Here is a 21,924-nt window from a genome sequence, read left to right on the forward strand (position 1 = left end):
GCGACTGTGCTTGTCGTAAGAGGCCACTAACGGGATCGGGTGGTCATGCTCGCTGACTTGGTCGACATATGTCATCGGTTCCCAATGGCTCAGAACGATGCTAATGCTGTCGATCACTGGATTGTCTGGTCCAGACTCGATTATTTACAGACCACCGCTATATAGCTTGCGCCGGTTTAAGTAATATCCCAGCAACATCACTGCTTGGGACACCAGCAATGGGCCTCATAACCCTTCTAGATGGGGATTCGGAGTGACGGACGAATGCTTGAGCTATTAGGCTACCCCACCGCCACTGTCTTGTGATTGTATGAAGCACCGCTGGCGACCACATCAGTAACTGTTGTAGCCACCCATCGCACAAATATGACCTTCTATTTTCCTCATACTAAATGAAACTGTTAGTCCAAAAGTATGGCCATTTTGTATCATGTAACTACTAGTCATAAAATAGTCGTGAAATACTGTCAGAAGCCGAGTTTACTATCCTCGTGACAGCAGCAGCAGGGTAAAGAAAACAAGTCGGCTATGATGTTTTATTGGTACAAGTTTCAGGATACATTTTTGTAATATTCATAACCTGAGCCACTTTTGGCAGCGACCTGGATGGTGTGCACCTTGTCCGGGGCCATCTCGCAGCGATGGGTGTGTCGGGCGCTGTTTGGGCGGATCTGGAAGCTGAAAGATTTACAGCCAGGGTGTTTGGTACAGCGGATGGCACACTCCACAACACTGCGGGTCTGGAATATAGATATAGTAGGTATAACAATGACATCAACCTCGATATCTTCAGGGTAGACATTCCGATAACTCTCCGCTAGTACTCTGGATTACGGCTGTTTTTTTTATCCAATCAGGTGTCTACGCTTGCACGTTGAGCGTACCAATCACAACTCGCTTGCGCTTCTTAAATTATCTAACCGATTGAACTTGGCAACACAGATCACGCAGAGGAACTTTGAAAGAGATGGGAGTTCGGACCAGACGATGTTTCTGTATGGTTTCCCCAATCTGAGTCGCACAGCGAACAGACCTTCACAGCTGAGACCCCAGTTTTTGCTGACACCTCCGTTGTAACGGGTGGCTTAGCTGAAAGGCTACTGTGAGAATGCAGAGCCGTAGATGCGTCCAGGGTATAGAGGAGATTTATCGGAACGTATACCCTGGAGATATCGAGGATGGAATAGCATAGCATGTGCTGGATTACCCCGTTCCGTGTCCAGTACCCTACAGTTGTCTCCCCAAAGAAGAATATGTTCCAGTATGCATGTCTACCAGTTGGCATTGCCGGAAGAACCGTTATTCACATATACATTCACAGTTAGGAAAGCCTTGCAGATATTGCATGGCTCGAATATTTGTACGCCATAATGATTCTGCTGTTTATATTGCTGACTCAGGGATTTAACTGAATTCACATTTACATTCACAGTTACGAAAGCCTTACAGATATTGCACAATTCGAATATTTGTACACCATAATGATACTGCTGTGATGTTTTCCTGCTACTTTCGTGAACAGCTGTTACTGGATATGGATCATCAGAAAGATATCACTGGAGCGAGAAGCATCCCAATAGTTGATGCTGCAAGTGCTGCATAAAATCTCAGATTTATTTCAGTACATGAAACAAGATTTTATTCCCCACCACACCACTTACCAGGACATAGGGCACGTCCTTACGACAATCGCCTGGTGTCAGGCCGCTGCATAGACTGCCCACTTGACCAGGTTGTAGTCGGTAACGGGCGTTCAACTGGGCAGCTGCAATATAAACACCTTACATTAGACCTGGGCTTCAACATTAACACAGAGCATGACAGTCCGGATTCTGCAACATTCACATTGCACCGCAGTTGGGACATACCCACATTGTATCATAGGAGAGCATCCTGTCACAGATATTTCAGCATGGTCTCGCCTAGTGGGGTTCTCCGTTAGGGTGTGCGAGTGAGCTTAGTCTTACGCCGCTTGTAGCAATATTTCAGCAAATTAACGACGGGGAACACCAAAAATTGACTTCATATATTGAACCGATATGGGAAATCAAACCTTGGTCTTCAGCGTGAACGAACGCTTAACCATTAGGCTACTTCACGGCCCCTTTCGTGTTAGACCGAGTCAGTAGACTGGTATTATACTGGTATTATGAAGGAGCACAACAAGTGGTCAGGGACCCAGCCGATTGTACAGATGGTGTATACGGATGGTGTAGATCATTGCTTATAATACCAGTCATCGGATGGTCTGGTCCAGATTTGACGTCTGTACTGGTCGTCGCCATACAGGTGGAATATTGCTGACTGCTCCATGAACTAAAAAGAACGACGCAAAGGTAGCTAGCTCACACTCACACACAAGAAGAAAATCTTTGAGTAGAAAAATATAAATCTAATGCCCATTACGTCGGGCTTGGACGCATGTGGCCGTAACGATCACATGAAATGTCGGTACGATCGATCTGGTGCGGACCATTCCTTTTGCTACGTTGAACTGATATGTTGCTTTTGCCGTATTAACAGGTTTTCCGTTCCCAGATATCCGTCTGAGAGGATATGCCACATGTGCTCAAGCCGGAGCCGAAGTCAGAGATGACCCATGTCATAGATCACGGTGTCGGCACAAGACAGTTTTCCAGCCACTACCAATATGCCCTTCCATTAACGATGTTTTTTGCTTCTTGTTTAACTCAGCATTCAGCAATATTCCAGCTATATGTAGGTAGGTCTGTATATTATAGTTAGGACCAGATTGTCCAGTGATCAAAAGCATGAGCATCCATCTACACAATATGCTGACATGTGTCAACCAAGTCAGCAAGCCTGGCCACCGATTTCATTTCTTCTTACGACGAGCATGGGTTGCTGGAAACCATGGGCGTAACTTTTTTTTGCGCAAAGTACACGTTTGCAATTGCGTACAACATGGTTGTCCATAATTTATCATGTAGACTTACCCAAACAACGGTGTCTTTTTTGGTTATTGGTTTGGGTTTTTGTTGTTGTTGTTGTTGTTGGTGGTGGTGGTGTTGTTGAGGTTTTGTTTGTTTGTTTGTTCGTTTGTTTTGTTTTGATTTGATTTGATTGGTTGGGTTTTTTGTTGTTTCTTTGTTTTAGTTTGTTTTTGTTTTGTTTTTGTTGGGTTTTTTATGTTTGTTTTTAGGGTGTGTGTGTTGTTGTTATTATTATTATTTCAACCCTGATACGCAAAAGAGGCTCTTCCCATGGCCACTGAGAGTGTCACATACCCCACGCACTGGTATAAGTTTGGCTCATGCCAGTGTCCACGGTTATATCAGCTGCATGCTCGGTGTGAAAAGAGTTGTCTCCCTTTACAAGTCATCCGAGGACGTTGTTGATTCAGTAAAATGAAGCTTGCAGAGGCCGCCACACATAAACTGAAAGTTATTTCAAACGCAAAGCCGGATCAGACATCGTGCACATTAAAAAGGTTTGAATATTTTTTTCTGTTTAGTTATCCGAATTGTAGGTAAATCAACTTTAATTTATCTGTTTTGAGTTCAAGGATGATTCACACTTTAATATCATTTCAGTTTCTGCACACATTGATGTCGTTTTTGAATTTCTACTGAAAGTTATCATTATTCGTACAAACTGTCTTCAGGGATGAATATTGCCATAAATCAGGATACACTATGTCTTTGGCTCTTAGTATGTGTCAGTGACCACTGTATGAAACTCCTTCAAACAAAACAGGAAGCCAACAGGGCTGATATCTGAAAAAATGTTACCGGCCCTGTATTAAATACAGGAAACTGAGATATGGTGCTAAAAGAAAGTAATTAATGAATTCCTTGTAGTGAGGTAAACTTAAACATGTGCTTAAGAAACTTTAACAAGACCATGACTTGGTGGTCACTGTTAATTCATTTAGTGTCACTACCATCAGAAAACAACGACATTATTCATTGGCTGAAAGCATTCTCTAGCCCAGTCACATTTCATGTTTAATAAATGGGTAGGTTGATCTTTGGAAGTTACAGTTTGATTGATCATGAACTATACAGACATTATCTAGTAACCACAATTGTAAATTATTTTCGAAAAATTTCCCGTAGTCAATGAAGTGGTAAATTATATACCCTTGGAAAATGTATTGGCCCACAGAGCCGGCTATAAAATAAAGTTGTAAGCCCGCCAGTTCACTAGCAAACAGCGGGCTGCCAGGCAGACGCTATTTCATACACTGGTGTCAGTCAAATAAAATGTCACGAAAAACACCCAGTACATCTTAAATTATCTACAGAAATACCCTACAGTATATTCGTTTCCGAAAAAAAATCGTATTAGATTATGCTAATTTGCTCTTGAAAATATCGCTAATTTACGTTTCAAAATGCAGGGAAACGTTTTTCAGAGCATTTCGAAATACCCCCGAACCTCCTTAGCAGGCTCGAGCTCAAGACGCTCTTGGTCAAGTCTCTTCGCCACTTAACCGTTGCAATTTGCATACAATTTCATTTTCCGTGCTTACGCCCATTAAAACCAATTTTAACCCAGATCTTCATGGGTGCCCTTAACAATGGCCTTATCGCTGCACAACAGTCTTTTTTCTGTGGTACTACTAAATCATTTTTGGAATCTGGTTTTGTATGACATATTGGAGTGAACGTTTCACCAAAACGTACCCTCAGAAGAGAAGACGTTTTGTTATAGCTATGATATTGTTCAAAGCGTCGTTAAGTCTAACTCATTCTCTCACTCACATCCTCAGCAACTCACATGTAACTGTAGTGAATGGTACTTGGCACATGATCCCTTTCAGTCGGCTCCTATGATAGTTAAGCATACTATAAGAAAGCCCAAGATGACCCAGAATCCCACATTCCAAGGGCTACTGTGCAAGGTCGTTTCACGTAAACCACATCCTAAGGGAACCTATGACAACTTGTTGCCCTTCCTGGCACACGTGTGTCTGTGGAGTTCTCACGATGGCCTTCTTGGAGAGCTTTTTTGCCATTTGACATCAGGACAGTCGATGGCAGTGAAGAATGACAATATCTAGTTGTTCTTGACGACTTACCACGGTTGTAACTTGCAAAAGATCTATACAGACACTTGATCTTTCTACTGTTAAAACACCTTCCATGGATCTCGGTTTAGAATTGTATAACTGAGGCAAGACTTACTTGGCTCAGATGGTTAGCTCAGTAAGGTTTGTATAGTAGGTCTTCTTAACCCAACAGCCAACTCATAATTTCAACCAGTCGTTTAATGAGTCAAAGGTTTACAGGCTGTCGTAATGTAAAACACTACTACATTACAATGTGGTGTGTGTTTGAGCGATTGTCAACAATATTACTACTTGCTGCACGTGAGGGAGTTTGGAGTGGATTCACGTTTTCAGCAATATTCCAGCAATATGAGTGTAGGAGAAGCAAATCTTGAGGTAATCAAACCCGTCATATATACTGAGGTTTATCTCTGTCAGTCATCACCTTGATCGTGACAGTATTCACAGCCATACATGTCTCAGACGACCCGATCCCATATAGCCTGGCAGACGCTATTAAGCCCAATTAGCAAAGAAGGAAGACGACAGCGCCGAAAACCACGAAAGCTAGACTTTTACGACATTTGATATCCTGATGGGGTGAATTACGTTGAAATTTTCCATACAATGCTAAATCAGATTAAGCCCACGTATCAAAGAAGGAAGACGACAGCGCCGAGAACCATGAAAGACTTTTACGACATTTAATATCCTGATAAGGTGAATGAGGCTGAAATTTCCCATACAATGCTAAGTAACGTGAGGCGTCCCTGGGTAGTATACTTAAAGTACCTTTCATCTTCTCGTAGATAATAAAGCATTAGTGTAGGTCGAGGACACATGTATATCTAATTTGTTTCATCATTGTTCAACTACCTACTTCAACTACTGCTTCGATTTCTGCCGAAATACGCAATTTGATATCCGGGTTGCAAGAATATGTTATAAAGAATGAGCCGGAAATGGTTCTAGGCCTGCATTTGTCTTGATAATGACATTCCCAGGAAGCCAACGACCAGGGGGGTTAGACTGGTCACCAAACAGCCTATTGTATTGACCGGCCTCCTTGACTGAATCGCCTCGTGCCATTTCTCTGCTAAATTGATTTTACTGCCTTACACTAGTTGCCGTCAGTTCATTACGAGGGAAACATGTAATTTACTGCCTCAGTTCATTGTCAGTCAAGATCACTAATAGGTCGGCCATGTTCAATACAGAGCCACGGAGTGGAGGACGTGATGAGCTTCTAAACGCTTGTAGGTCATGTTCAAGAGTAACTTCCAGGTTCGTATTACGTAACACACAGTATTCAGTTACAAATGTATCTTTCACGAGTGTTTGTGTGTGCGTGCGTGCGTGCGTGCGTGCGTGCGTGCGTGGCGTGTGTGTGTGTGTGTGTCTTTCATGAATATTAACATTAACTCGATTAAATATGTTTGTTTCATGTACATTGCGATGGCAATAAGAATAAATCCACCATTTGGGTTAATATGTCTTAAACGCATTCATTTAGCTGTAATCATAGGACATGTTTCAGCTACAGCATGGCCACAGGTTGTGACACTCCACCTGAGCTGGACAAACCAGCTACCAACATCGTGAACTTGATCGCGTCATCCGCTCCGTATTCTCTATAATACCAGTTGCACAAGGATTTTTACTCTTAAAAAAATGACTTACAAAAAGGTGCTCCGTCTTGCTGAATGAGCAAGCTAACCTTCTGAAATACAGAGATGAAGAAGAATAGACTGGATAAGATATTGATCCCAGCTCAGTTTAGATAGAGCATACGGTAAACGTAGTGTATACCGTATTATTGGGTAGGGGATATAGCAATATGGCTAACTCAACAATTATTCACACTAGTACTTGACATGAGTTAGTCGTCACGCCAGAAGCATGGGTTCAATTCCGCACGTCCGGTGTGAAGCCTGTTTCAGTCGTAACCGACCGTGTCTGCGCTGAGGCATCAAATGATATTTATTCAGTTCACATATTACTGTATTGGATTACACTTATAAATAAATTTAGTAAATCACCGAGATAACAGATAGTTACTCCTATAAACCTTATGGTAATGTTCATAGCTTTAATAACTTTCATGACTTTCATAACTTTCATAACTTTCATAACGTTTCACGGGATCGGATGGGCAGTCTCGATGTCATGACTGATACATGTCATCGTATCTTAATTGCTTAGATCGATGCTCATGTTGTTGATCACTGGATTTTCTGGTCCAGACTCGATTATTTACATGTATGTGTCAGTGACCAGTGTATGAAACTCCTTCACACAAAACAGGAAGCCAACACGGCTGGTGTCTGCAAAAATGTTGCCGGCCCTGTATTAAATACAGGAGATAAGGTGCTAAAAGAAAGTAACTGATGAATTTCTTGTAGTGAGGTAAACTTAAACATGTGCTTAAGAAAATTTAATAATTACAGACCGAAGCAATATAGCTAGAGTATTGCTGAGTGCGGCTTAAAACTGAACTCACTCACTCATAGCTGTTCATTATTTCCCTTTAGTAACTATTGAGAACTGACATTTCTGTGGTTTGGGGACACAGCTATCGTAATCCATGAATTTCTGTATAGTACTAAAACTGTACATCAATTCCACCTCAACTGTCATCAAAGCAAGACAAACTTGAACAGACAGCCGTCTCTAACAAATGAAGCCTCTTGGAAAGAAATTAATCAGCCCTGTGAGACCAGACTCGATGCTGACAGACCGGCTACAAGGATGGCAACTGATACTGCACATTCCACTTCAACAGGGGCAAAATCCTTCAGGCTAGACGAAGAAACGGCTCGATTTTCACCAATTAACTTGTTGCTATCTTAATCTGACCTTGACCAATGCCTCAACAGCCAAAGTCATTATTAGACTACACATAAACGATCTCGTTCCTTCTACTGAAACCGCGCGAGAGTTCAACGTGCCGAGACCTCTGCTCTCTGCAGAAATTGTTTTCTTAGGCTCATCATGAGCAGTCGACCATAACAATTAATCTGACCCTGAAAGTTTTAAAGATATTTTGCATGATATAATATGTTCCATTTTCGCTGTATTTTTAATTCCTCAAAACCTACCCACACGTTTTTATGCAACCAACACACAGTCCTTACAATTATTCCTCTTGTGAATATGATTTGGCAAATCTGAAACAACATTCGTCAAAGCCACCATTTTATTCATCTGTATTAAAAGAATATGTGTAAACTGAACATTCAACAAGGAGTTGTATAAAGTTTCTTCATAGCTGTCAGGGAAAGTCTAACTTTGGCCATCCACGGGGCATGATTTAAACAGTATTCATTGACTGTGATTATAATTGACTTGGCTGTAGCCTTCGTTAACGTAACTCAATGACAGCGGTAGCTACGGTATGGGTCCGTGTTAGCCGATATACCAATCCAAGGTTTCAGCCAAGACCTTATTGTCAGGAAAACTACATTTGGGTCGTGTCTTTGGACGGGTAACCAACTCGATATCACATTCAGAACTTATCATGCAGTCAGTTAGGTCACAAAGGAACATACATCCCATTTGCTTTGTTCTCAATGAACATTATCCTGAAGTCGTTACTTTATTCATGCATACATCACAGTGAAATATGACAAGGATATCAATCACGGTAATACCTTCTTTAGATTGTTCCCTTCAACCAACGAAGATACGGCGTTCGTGATCACCTTCGGCGTGGAGCGGTGTTCATGACATTAATCACTGATTTGTATGGTGGATAAATTACACAGCTTACGTAGCATAGCGGAAATGCTTTGGGCAAGACCTTTGCGGTTTTTAAGTCTTCATATTTCACGAAAAGGCATTCCGTAAATCTATCTTTGTTCTGTCTGGCATATCCAGCATAGGCAAGGTTGATGTTCATTCATTTTATTTGATGCTCATGCTCTTGATCACTGTAGATCGATGTTGATGATGGTGATCACTGGATTGTTTGTTTCAGAATCGATTATTTACAGACCGCCACTGTATAGCTGGAATATTGCTCAGTGCGGCGTATAACTAAACTCACTCATTCACTCATAAATGTTGCGTTGGGCGTCACGTTAAACGTTGAGTAAGTTTAACGCATATCAGTCATGTCACCTCGTCAGCATAAAGAGCACGATCAATACTTCATTGTTGGTATACACTACCTGCATCAATACACAAGGTCGACGTGAGTCGTAATGGTGAAACGTTTCTAATTCTACTCTCGTATTGCAACGAGATCATGGACGGCTAATGAGCCGTACTCCGTGCATGAACTTTGTGCGAACCCTATTATTAACGCAATGTGAGGAGTGTATGTCCTGAAGGTTGTGGACTATGTTCCTGGATTAATATCGGTGTTGTTCGATGTTATGTGAGCTCATTAGTATGAGAACTCGCTGTTTTCCTCTCGCTGGAACCTGGCCTTGTGTTGATTTGTTCATCACATCATCTATATCAGTAAGCGGCTAAATGTACTCAAGGGTATTGGAAGTTTTGATCCTAAACAGTGTCATGATTAATGCATGGAAATCGGAGTCTTCCGCAAGGGTAAAAGTGAGAGAGTGTAGTTTTACGCCGCTGTTAGCAATATACCAGGCATACCATGGCAGGGGACACCAAAAAGGGGCTTCACGCATTGTACCCATGTTAGGACTCGAACACGAAGTGACGCGCGAACACTTTAACCATTAGGCTACCATGCCGCCTAGACCAACAACTAGTCTCTGAAATGAATATATTTTACTGAAAAAAGTTCACAGTGAACAAAAATAATGTAATGAAATGGAGCCCTGAGACTTTCTTCATATTTAGTAGCTAAGGAAATCTAGACTTGCCACATTTGCTAGACTTGCGTGGGCTTTCTTGGATGTATATACTTCAGGGACTGTACGACAGACTACCACACCGCCATCACGAAGGTAACGAGCTTTAACCTGTTGGGCACAGATGATACAGCTGAGGATTATAGTCGGGGCGAGACTTCAAAGATCAGATGATGGAGGGTCACCTGCACATTGCAACGTCATAGCCCAGGGCATCCTGAAATACTAGTCAATAGATTCTCACGTCAAAGGGACAGTGAAATTTCTGTTTTCTCGAAACATCACCCAAAGCATAAACTGAAAACAACACACCCAGATACCCCGTACTCGTGAACAGACAGCAAATCCGTCATGCAAATGAACAGAATGAGTGAGTTTGGTTCAATGCTGCTTTGACCTTTATCCACAATCTTCAAAAAGCCTCACAGTTTTGGAGGTCGAGTGCCGCTTTGTGGAAGCCCACGAAACCGTGTTTGAGGCCTACAAGTCAAGAGTGAGTTTAGTTTTACGCCGCCTTAGCAGTCATCATTACGACACACCTGGCATTGTTTGGTGTTTTCTTGTTTTGTGGGGTTTTTTTCGTCATGTGAGCATGGTGTAACCGGAATCGACACATTTATCCAGACGAAATAAGTTGATAAGCGATCAGGGTTTCAAACGTTTCAAAAGTATAAGCCATTATTTCTGGCGTGAACAACGACCACAACTTAGTCAGCGCATTTCGCCGCCTTACGGAGCGGGTGGTGGTGGCGTGTGAGTGTGTGTGTGTAGGCGGTTGTAGGGGGGTAGCCCAATGGTTAAAGCGTTCGCTCTTCACGCCGCAGACCCGAGTTCGATTCACCACATAGGGTACAATCTGTAGCGCCCATTTCTGGTTTTCCGCGCAGTGATTTTGCTGGAATATTGCTAAAAGCAGCGTAAAACCATAATCACACGTCGCCTTACATGGCGTTCGCCTTAGCACTAAATAAGCCACCAAGCTGTTTATGAACTTGTAAGCTTAACAACAGTGGTCAATTTGGAGGCAACTGTGGTTTGTATCTCCTTTTACTAAAATAGAAACTCAGATTACACAAGCACAATTGGAGGATGACCTTACAAAAAGGCAAAATTTTCTGTCAAAGGCTTTGCTGTATGTCGGTAAATGTCAAAAGGTAATTGAGAGGTAAAACGTCGGGGAGTCTGATACACACGACCATGGATGTGTCCAGTGTGGTAAATTATATCTCGGTGATGCTTTGTTGTGTGCCAAGTGCGGCAGATTTCAATATTTGTCCCGGGAATATTTTCGTACATTATTTTCAGAGTACACACACACTTGGATTAAAGGGGTTAGTGGCATCTTTGACGAAGAATATTCAAAAGTGTGACATATTTAAGTTGTTTTCAAAACCGTGAAGAAAATAAACAAGTTTCACTTGACGTATCCTTTTGTCAATTTAAAATTAAGCAATACTAAAATTAATTGAATTGTGGGTGTTTCTTGTCAGCACTCAGAGACTACTGCTACAAGGTTTAATTGATATTTTTTATGATTTGATATAAAATTAAAAAGTCGCTTAATGTGTATCTTACACATTTTTGGTGATTTCTTTTTTTTAAAACATGAAATTCGGCTTGGTGCTAGCAAGCTATTTAGCTATTTAGAGATCAGAACAAATAAGACACCTGATGTCTCCAATCAATACTAAAGACTCATTTGTTTTGTGTGCACAACAACAAAATATAGATGCGGACTCATGAACAACAGCGCTTTTGAGCAGTACTACACTGGATATAAGGATATATTGGATATAAATTAATCACATTATTACAGTGGAAGCTGTCTAAACCGGCACTCATTGGGACTGAAGAAATAACAACAGTTTAGACAGCATGCCAGATTGTAGAGCTGGTAATAAATGTACAAGCCATGGGCGGGACTGAAATTTTATGCCGGCGTTGACAACTTGCCGGATTGGACAAATGCCGCTTATGACAGATTTCACTTTATTCAACATTTGTTACTCTTGTTGTGCGTCTACTGTCTAGAGGTTTGATTTACTGATTTTATGATTTGTAAAAACGTCTAGTGTCACAGATTCTATTCAGCCCAAATTAACACAAAGGCTGCAAATTGTCAACGAAAACATGGTAGCTATTAAAAAATCGCTGCAGTGCTGTTACTTTATTCTTTGAGTACTAGTATATACTCACCAAGCCTGTGTCAAACTTCTTATTCTTTGAATACAACAAACGCGTACCATTTAAACGAGTTGTCACGACACCGGCAACGGCGATGATCTCGAAGTCGCCATGACCAATCACAACAAGAGCACAGCACCCTGGAAATTATTTATGAATTCACAGAGCGGGGAGTACACAGGCCCCTTCTAATGAAAATACAATCACCCAATGAGTGGCCTATTTCTGCTTTCAGTGATGATGGGAATCAACTGGGGACTGTGTGCAAAGATGTGACGACGCGAAGTAATTACACGGTGTGAAGCTGGACGGGTCTACATGGACCGAACACGCAAGTGTTAAACAGTAGCCTGAGAGTGACTGATTTTGTATCCCTCTTTAAGCAATAGCCAAGCAATAACGCCAAGAATAAATGATGAACGTTATTCTAATTTCCTATTAGAGAACACACAAAGTTTGACCCAACTAGGTGTTAAACTTCCATGCGGTTGCGTTGATTTTATGATAAGGTGAATGAAAAGTTTGTGAAGCTGTATGAATTCATCACTGATAAAACATCGGATACTCACTAATTTAATCGCCGTGGAATTACTGGATAAAGTGATGGATGATATATATATTTTCTGTCATAATCGAGGCCGAGTAGGGGTTAAACAGGTCGTGAACCGTCTTGTGAGTATCGAGTCATTACCGGACAACCGTTCACGTTGAACCATAGCCAGTCACAAGTTGGATCGAGTCTATAAATCGGCAAGTGTTGTTAACGTGGAAGCAGTAAACGAATAGCAACCAAGTTTTAATTTTAATTCAGAAATGGTACGTAACCGCTGTGACAAGTGTATCATTAGAAAGCCGTATATATTAAGCTTCTTACACCAAAGCCCCAGGTGTTCCTCTCCTGCCAAACGGACCATTAAGCCCCAAGGTGTTTCTCTCTTGGCAAACAGAACATTAAATCAATACGTGACCCTCTCTTGACTTGAAGAACATCAAATCCTCATGTTTTCACCCCTTGCCCACAGAACATCAAACCCAAATGCGTTCCTCTATTCCCAAACAGAACATCAAATCCCAAAGAGATCCTCTCTTGCCCAATAGAACATTAAATCTCAAGTGGTTCCTCTTTTGTCCAACTTAGTATCAAACCCTGATATGTTCCTCTCTTGCCAAACAGATCATCAAAAACCCAGGTGTTCCACTCTTGGCAAACAGAACATAATGTCCCAAGGTGTTCCTCTCTTGACTATCAGAACATCAAATTCTGATATGTTCCTCTCTTGCCCAACAGATCACCAAAACCCCAGGTGTTCCACTCTTGTCAAACAGAACATAATGTCCCAAGGTGTTCCTCTCTTGACTATCAGAACATCAAATTCTGATATGTTCCTCTCTTGCCAAACAGATCATCAAAAACCCAGGTGTTCCACTCTTGGCAAACAGAACATTATGCCCCAAGGTGTTCCTCTCTTGACTATCAGAACATCAAATTCTGATACCTTCCTCTCGTGCCCAACAGTGCATCAAAAATCCAGGTGTTCCTCTTTTGGCTCACGTGACATCAAGTCTGCATGTTTCTTCTCTCTCGTCCGACAAGACGCGAACTCCATATGTATTCCTGTCTCCATTCTTGGGAGCACAATCAGCACAACGATGACCATTACAAAAGGAGCTCCTAAATCAGCTGTATACGTTAAATCCACGCAGTTATCTTTGTCCGGAATGGAGGTAATACTTCCTAATTAATTCGTTTTTAAAAGGCTTCCTGCTATCAATGCTGTGTGTTTTCAATATCTGGTATTCATCCACATTCAAGGTTGCTGTCATTACCCCCCACTGGGGATTACTCGGTGACAGTGAAGGCGCGCTAGGAGGAAGACAGGTGACGCCGTGATGTATGAAGTATTGAAATGTCCCTCACACGGGAGCCGTTAAGCCCATAAAATGTCACTCCTGTCGGAGTTGCCGGAATAGAGAGATGCCATGAGCATAGTACGGGCAAAAACGATGGTTATGTATTTTCTTGGTTGATGAAAACTGAGAAGGGAAATTGAATTTGAGAGGAAAAAAAAGACGCTAATAAGATGGGCACGGCACAAAATAGTTTCGCTGATTTAGCTCATAATCTGCAGTGAGTGGAACACTTCCGCTGGGTATCTAATATGTGCGAACATTTGAATTGCTAGCCCGCCAGTCTTCAAATGGTAAAATAGGTAGACACGTCAAACATGTTTTCACATGACATGCAGTGAACTCGCGTCATATCAAAAGAGTTAAACATGACACTTGTTGTTTCCCTACCTTATTCCTGTTGATAGGGGGACTGAGAGGTTGTCAGCCTTGTGATTAAAGCGTTCGCTCATCATGCCAAAGATCTGAGTTCGATTCCGCTCATTGGTATAATCTGTGAAGTGTAATTGTGGTGTCCCTCTCCGTGATATTGCTGGAAAGCGGCATAAAACCATACTCACTCAATCACTTGGAGTGGGTGGACGGTTTCTGAGTGAGGGTATTCATTCAAAAACCTTTCCGCCGTACCGCTCATTTTCCTTCTATCTGTTGATGTTGATTAACCAAACAAACATTGTAACGTATGTCCACTCAATTCGGGTGCAACGAAGTCGAACATATCGTGTAGTTGGCCATACGGGGACGAAGATTAAAGCGGTAGGTGCTCTAACACACGTTCTACCTGATCGGTAAAGAATATCACTGTTATTTGACTGTCTTATCGAAAAACCATACCAGTTCTTAGAACATTATTCTGGTTATTTGAACGTGATACCGTTACCATGACATCATAATGTTTTACATGACGTCATTTGACATGACGCTGTTCCCGCGTCGAGATCTTCTGAAAGTCTGGTTGGGGCTACAAGACTCCAACAGACACACACGCACACGCACACGCACACGCACACGCACACGCACACGCACACACATTAAGTTAACCATCTTTTAACTCAGAATCGCTGGTGACACCAGTGTTCTCCAGGTAGCAACGATACTCACGTATTTATGTTTAAGAAGTTTACTAAGTATTTGTTTGTAATTTGCCTGTCGTCATATTCAGTAATACTGGGTAATATAAGGATGTCTTGTAAACAGTTGAGTGTGACAAAAAGACAGAAACAGATGAACGTTTTAAAGAACGTTTCACCGTTACCTTTATTGCAATCGGTGAGCATAATAAAGCAATTTACTTACTCCTGCACGTGCCGAGTCCCCACATTGGCTCAATGCGTTAAGCCCATTTCTGGTTTTTCCCCGCCCTGATTTTACTGGAATATTCCTAAAAGCGGCGTAAAGCAAAACTCACTCATTAACTTAATTCTACAAAGTAAAAGTCAATAAGAAATTGTTATGGAAAAAAAACAACCCGACAATCACACTTGTATGATTCATAACCCACATCCTAACAAAGATATCGAAACAAATGTTCAAAGAAAGCCCTCCTTTCCGTTAAGAAATATGCATGCAGGAAGTATGAACTGACGATTACAGCCACCTACCCGATTGCACAGCGAGTCCGAGGAGCGTTGAGAGCACCAGAAGATGTACATCCGTGCTCATCGTTCTGCTGCTGATGGGGCGAGGAAGCAAGGGGATGTAAACTCGGCAGTCACCCTACATCAGTGTATCGACCAGCTCACAGGACGACCTGAGCCTGTGGTCAAAGACTGGACTGTTCATCACTACAGCTGGTTGGTTGCTTAGCTCTGCACTCAGCAATATTCCAGCTACGTGGCGGCAGTTTGTAAACAATCACCTCTGGACCAGACAATCCAGTGATCACCATCATCAACATCGATCTGCTGGACTGCTCATCACTACACATTGTTGATTTGTGGGTTAACGCCGCATTCAGCAATATTCCAGCTATATGGTGGCGGGCTGTAAATAAGCACGTCTGGACTAAACAATCCAGTGATCATGTACATCGATCTAAGCATGCACTGGTTCTTACGACATGCACTGGTTGCCGAGGACCAAGTCTTATTTCCTAATACCAAACTCGTACCGTTATGCAAAAGCTCCTCATAAATTAGTCGAGAATTTCAACAGGAATAGTATCTAACTCGATCGTCTTACAAGGACTCAATTCAAACGGAGTGTTTTGTTGCTATCGAAATTATGTTCACGGGTGTCTACGCCAGTGTGTCTACTTCATGTCAAACTAGACAAAATGACTTCTTTCTTTGTTTAGAAAACCACATCAAGCAGGTTCGCCCAGTATGATTGCTAGGTAATCATTAACGGTGGACGTGTTAGACACTGACTACTCCATTGCGTGCCTACGTTTCTAAGTAGCTTAGTACATCTACAGAATAAGCTCCTCGAAGCCGCTTCCGGTATACATCGCTCGCTCATCACCGGAAGTAGAATGTCACGGGTAAGGAAACTATATCAGCTTTGATCATCACCAAGGACACAACAAATGTATTGTATGTTCAGTGAGTTCATCCTAAGGTTTAATCCCGCTTTAAAGATTACTTCTGACATCTCGTGATGAGCGAAAGGACAAAGAAGACATGGCCGGTGGGGATTTCCGGTTCATGGCAGGTTGTCTTATCCGTGGACTTAATGGATTTGATAGTCAGACTCAGTGATGTCCTTGACTGTGTTTCATGTTTCCTGCTGCAGTGGAGATGTGTTCATGATATCCAACACCGCTTTGTGGCAATTGCTTGAGGGTCATCGTCACATTTTTTGGATCATTGCTGAATGTTGCGCTCAACCAAGGAAAAAGGCCCTGAAGGTCGCCGATTTTGACGTTGCATACGCAACTGATGGACAACTCTCTGTAAGGCCTCGCAATAAAACGCTGGTAAAATTATTTTTTGACAACTGATTTCTTAGCAGTATAATAACACAGAACTTTAACGCCAGAGTGAGTGAATTAAGTTTTACGCCGCCTTTAGCAATATTCCAGCAATATCGTGGCGGGAGACACCAGAAATGGGTTTCACACATTGTACCCATGTGGGGAATCGTACCCGGGTCTTCGGCGTGACGAGCGAACGCTTTAACCACTGGGCTACCCCACCGCCCCGTTTGTTTTATGATGTTGCAACATGAACAATGACCCTTAAAAGACAAGCAGTGAACCTTGAAGTCCATGTGATCAAAGCCAGAGAACAACCGAACATCTGAACAATTTGATTCCACCGGCGCGAACGTAAAATAGCACATAAATACATCACTGAAAGTCTGTGATGACATTTGCCTAAGCAAATTCTGCTCCAAAAGCAGCAGCCGCCACTATGAAATCTGGCAAGAGCAAACGTCAGTATTTTGAAACTTCATGAACTCGTGGATAAGTTCACTGATTTATTGCATTGATTTATATGTTTTTCGAGGTGGTATTTGGCCAAAAAACAGATAAAATTACCAGAATACGGTATTGCTAAATACAGAATCCCCTGAGTGCCACTGATCAATGTCCACTGTAGTTTTTCCTCGTGTTACAGTTTGCCATTTCATATCCACCAGTCAGCACACGTCTAGTAAACTAACAGTAGCCTATAAGATTATACTTACGTTGGAGGAGCCAAACCTCTGATATTCTACACCATAGAGATCGGAACAGTTGCAGTGGAAATCAGCTTTAGACTTGCACTAAGGTTGCGCCCTGTCTTTAAGCTGCTCTGCAAGGCCTTTGTACAATACAACACGCAGGTGTGTGAGTTAAGTTTTACGCCACACTAAGCAATATTCCAGCTGTATGGCGACGGTCTGTAAATAATCGACCCAGTGATCAATAGCAAAAGCATCGATCTACGCTACTGGGATACGATGCCGTGTCAACCAAGTCAACGAGCCTGGCCACCCAATCCCGTTGGGCGGCTCTTGCTACAAGTGTTTGTCACTGAAGATCAAGTCTCAACCGGATCTTCGCGGGTAAAGTCATACCAGCGTAGCTCCGTTGTCCGGAATGCCCTGCTCTCAGGGATCTCGTCACTGACAATGCGACAATGTGGTTTTATGCCATTCTCAGCTCTCTTCCTGAAACATCACGGCGGGGAACAGTAGAAATTGGCTTCAAATACTGTGCCCATGTAACAGTCTAAGTAAACTTATCCTTAGTACTTTTCGTTACACTCCACCACTGAGTCTAACAAAACCTTATGGAAGGTCGCGTCAGGAAACCTTTGAGATTGACCAATCAGAACACAGCTTACCCAATCGCGAAAGTGCACATTCGCACATACCTTTTGAACTTTTTATCTCGAAAAGGTTCGTACCCGAACGATTCCGAATGCTCTTTAGCGCACGATCGCTTCCGGCTGATGCGCACGGCGTGCGTACAGCCATGACAACGGTGAATAAACAGTCGCTGAAAATAGTGTTTTTGACAATATTCAAGGATGTTATCTTGCGGAAATATTAGCTAATGGTAACCATGTCAACAGAAACCCCAAAGCGTATATACTGCAGGTCAAATAAATGTGTTATATGCTGATTTTTGTTTGTGGAAAGATCTGTGTCGGTGACCTGAATATTTTGAAAGTCCCTCTGATCCCTAAATAGTAGCCGTTGTCTGATTGGTTAAATCTATTTATAACCGTCTCGCATTTGATTGGACTGTCATTGGTTGCTCAAAGGTTACCTGACGCGACCTTCTACTAGGTTTTGTTAGACTCAGTGGTGGAGTGTAACGAAATACACTGAGACGAAGTTTACTTAGACTGCCCATGTAAGAAATCGAACCGGTTGTTAAGCTGGACAAGCAAACACTAACCACTACGCTAACAATCACGATCCTGACAAACTATTCTCGACTCGAAACGTTCGTAACCCTACGAACTTCTTAAGCCCATTCTTGACACATAAACTACGATCAAAGTTAAGAATTCTTAAAGCTACGAACGTTTCGAGAATAAGGGCTCTGACTAACTAATACCGGGCAGTTAGTATGTTTAATACCGAATAATTTCCATATAAAGTGTAAGCTTTTTAAGACACTGTGAAAATACATAACCTCAACGCCAGAGAATGATAAGTGAGTTTTGTTTTACGGCTCTTTTTAACAATATTTTAGCAATATCACGGCGGGGGACACCAGAAATGGGTTCAACACCTACCTGTGGAATCTCCCAGGCTCCCCCGCCACCTCGAGTATATTAAGTCTTGGCTGCCGACAGGTTCCAGTTGGCAGCGTAAACGGTAAAACAGTGGTGAAAAACATACAAATGATCCACTAAAACACACTGACGACGACCGGGAGGGGGTATAGAGTAAGAAAAGTATCATATTCATACACAGAGGACTGTTGAAATTATGGCTACTGATTCTATTCCACTTCACCAGCCAATACAAAAGTCGCATTTAAATTCATACTTGTAATTATACATTAAAGAACGCAAATCATGCGAAAGGGATGTTGAAATATGAATGAAACAACCACTTTCAAACGGAACTGAGATTTGTAGTCAAGACTTGAATTTGAATGAGGTCGTATTTTCTTCACAACACTCACAATAACCACAATGAAAGCTTGATAAGTCAAGACAGAACTGGAATGAGGTCGTATTTTCCCCACAACACTCACAATGAAAGCTTGATAAGTCAAGACTGAACTTGAATGAGGTATTTTCCTCACAGCACTCACAATGGAAGCCGAGTGAACCAAACATAGTCATAAAGAGAGATTGTTTTTCCCCGGAGTTGATCTGATTTGCAGGGTAGAAAAAGTGCTATCCCCGTGGAACTGTCACCTCGTATACGAGGCCTCTTTTATGAGGTCTTGGTGCATGAGTAGACCCGGAAACGAGTTGAGAGCTCTATTAGCCGTATCTACTGACAAGAGTGATTTCTTAGGATCTGATGAACGTGCTTGTATCGACTGAGTAGGTATTTTTTTTTAAAACGAAAGAGGTTCATGACCTGATTCCACGAACCATCTGAAGATGATGGTTCTTCTATAAACCATCTGGAGATGCTGGTTCAACTGGGCTACCATCAGAAAATCAGCATTAGTCTGGACTATGCACACACACACGCACGCACGCACGCACGCACGCACCAAGGTCTTTTGATGCATTAAGCTCCCCCGACTGTACAGTTAAGTCCACGATCGGTTTAAATACTCTGCCAACGTCACAGTGTAAGTGCAATGATTTTAAGTGAGTGAGTATGGCTTTACGCCGCTTTTGGCAACATTCAAGCAATATCACACCAGAAATGGGCCTCACACATTGTACCCTTACGAGGAATCGTACCCGGGTCTTCAGCGTGACGTTCGAACGCTGTAACCACTAGACTACCCCACCTCCCAGGAATACATACAAAGCAAACAACAAACAAAACAATAACAACGAGTGGTTTTATAACTAACAACTGCACTTAACATATGTCATATTTGGGATTACTCGAAATGCAGTTGTTGTTATACAATGCCATCTAGAAAGTGGTCAAATGTAACATATATCATATTTGGGATTACACTTTCTTAAAGTACAAATATTAGTGCTTTTGTGGTTGAGACCCATCCAGGATTCGAACCCGCACCCTCAGAGTCAGGCACCTAATCGCCGTTACATAAGGTCAGACGCCTATTAGGTGCGGGTTCGAATCCGGGATGGGACTCAACCACAAAAGTACTAGGATTTGTACTTTAAAAAAGTGTAATCCCAAATATGACATATGTTACATTTGACCACTTTCTAAATGGCATTGTATAACAACAACTGCATTTCGTGTGATGCGATTTGATGTTCAATATTTTTAAAATGTTTATGTAATTTGAATAATCATCCACATAAATATATAAAATAAAAATTAACCAGATCGCCGGTAAAGGCAAGCTGTGATGATCAAAGTCATTATAGAGTGTAATTAGCAATGCAGAGTTGCGTCCCTTTGGCGTGCCAGGAACTATCGCGGGTTTAAACTTTTCACGATTACGCATTTTCGTTTGTCAGCACCATTCTAGGTCCTGTGGACGTCTAACCATGACGCGCATCACTGCAGGCTTCTACCCCAGTACTAATACAGACTTCGCCCTTAGTTATACCTCCAGCAACTTGTCTGTGACGGCCAATATCTGCATCACTGCAGGCTTCTACCCCACTACTAATACAGACTCCGCCTTTAGTTATACCTCCAGCAACTTGTCTGTGACGGCCAATATCTGCATCACTGCGGGCTTCTACCCCAGTACTAATACAGACTCCACCTTTAGTTATACCTCCAGCAACTTGTCTGTGACGGTCAATATCTGCATCACTGCAGGCTTCTACCCCAGTACTAATACAGACTCCACCTTTAGTTATACCTCCAGGAACTTGTCTGTGACGGTCAATATCTGCATCACTGCAGGCTTCTACCCCAGTACTAATACAGACTCCACCTTTAGTTATACCTCCAGCAACTTGTCTGTGACGGTCAATATCTGCATCACTGCAGGCTTCTACCCCAGTACTAATACAGACGCCACCTTTAGTTATACCTCCAGGAACTTGTCTGTGACGGTCAATATCTGCATCACTGCAGGCTTCTACCCCAGTACTAATACAGACTCCACCTTTAGTTATACCTCCAGCAACTTGTCTGTGACGGTCAATATCTGCATCACTGCAGGCTTCTACCCCAGTACTAATACAGACTCCACCTTTAGTTATACCTCCAGCAACTTGTCTGTGACGGACACTATCTGAATAAAGAACCCGATATGGAGTGACAATTATTTCTCAGAAAATCCCTGACGCGGAAAAATCTCTGAAGTCTGTAGGTAAGGTATGGATTCTGAGACCACGTCGACGGTTGAGAGAGTTTATTGAGCACCTGCCAACATGACGCCCAAACTAAGGTCTTTCTCTTCAAATAAACCTAAATAACCGACAGCATTTCTTACACGTCACAGCGCTGATGTCGCACATTGAAGCAATTCAACTGGAC

At 42.2% G+C, this 21,924-nt stretch overlaps 1 protein-coding gene and 1 pseudogene across 1 annotated transcript; one reads left to right on the top strand and one right to left on the bottom strand.

Moving 5' to 3' along the window:
* Positions 1-524: 524 nt before the first annotated feature.
* On the bottom strand, positions 525-15,717 carry LOC137287431 (uncharacterized; annotated as a pseudogene).
* A 5,261-nt stretch (positions 15,718-20,978) lies between these two features.
* LOC137287942 (uncharacterized) lies at positions 20,979-21,683 on the top strand. The gene has a single exon (XM_067820313.1). It carries the CDS (start codon positions 20,979-20,981, stop codon positions 21,681-21,683), a length of 705 nt encoding a protein of 234 aa, XP_067676414.1.
* Positions 21,684-21,924: the final 241 nt, after the last annotated feature.

This window comes from Haliotis asinina, chromosome 6 (assembly GCF_037392515.1).
Source record: "Haliotis asinina isolate JCU_RB_2024 chromosome 6, JCU_Hal_asi_v2, whole genome shotgun sequence".
NCBI classification, from domain to species: Eukaryota; Metazoa; Mollusca; class Gastropoda; order Lepetellida; family Haliotidae; genus Haliotis; species Haliotis asinina.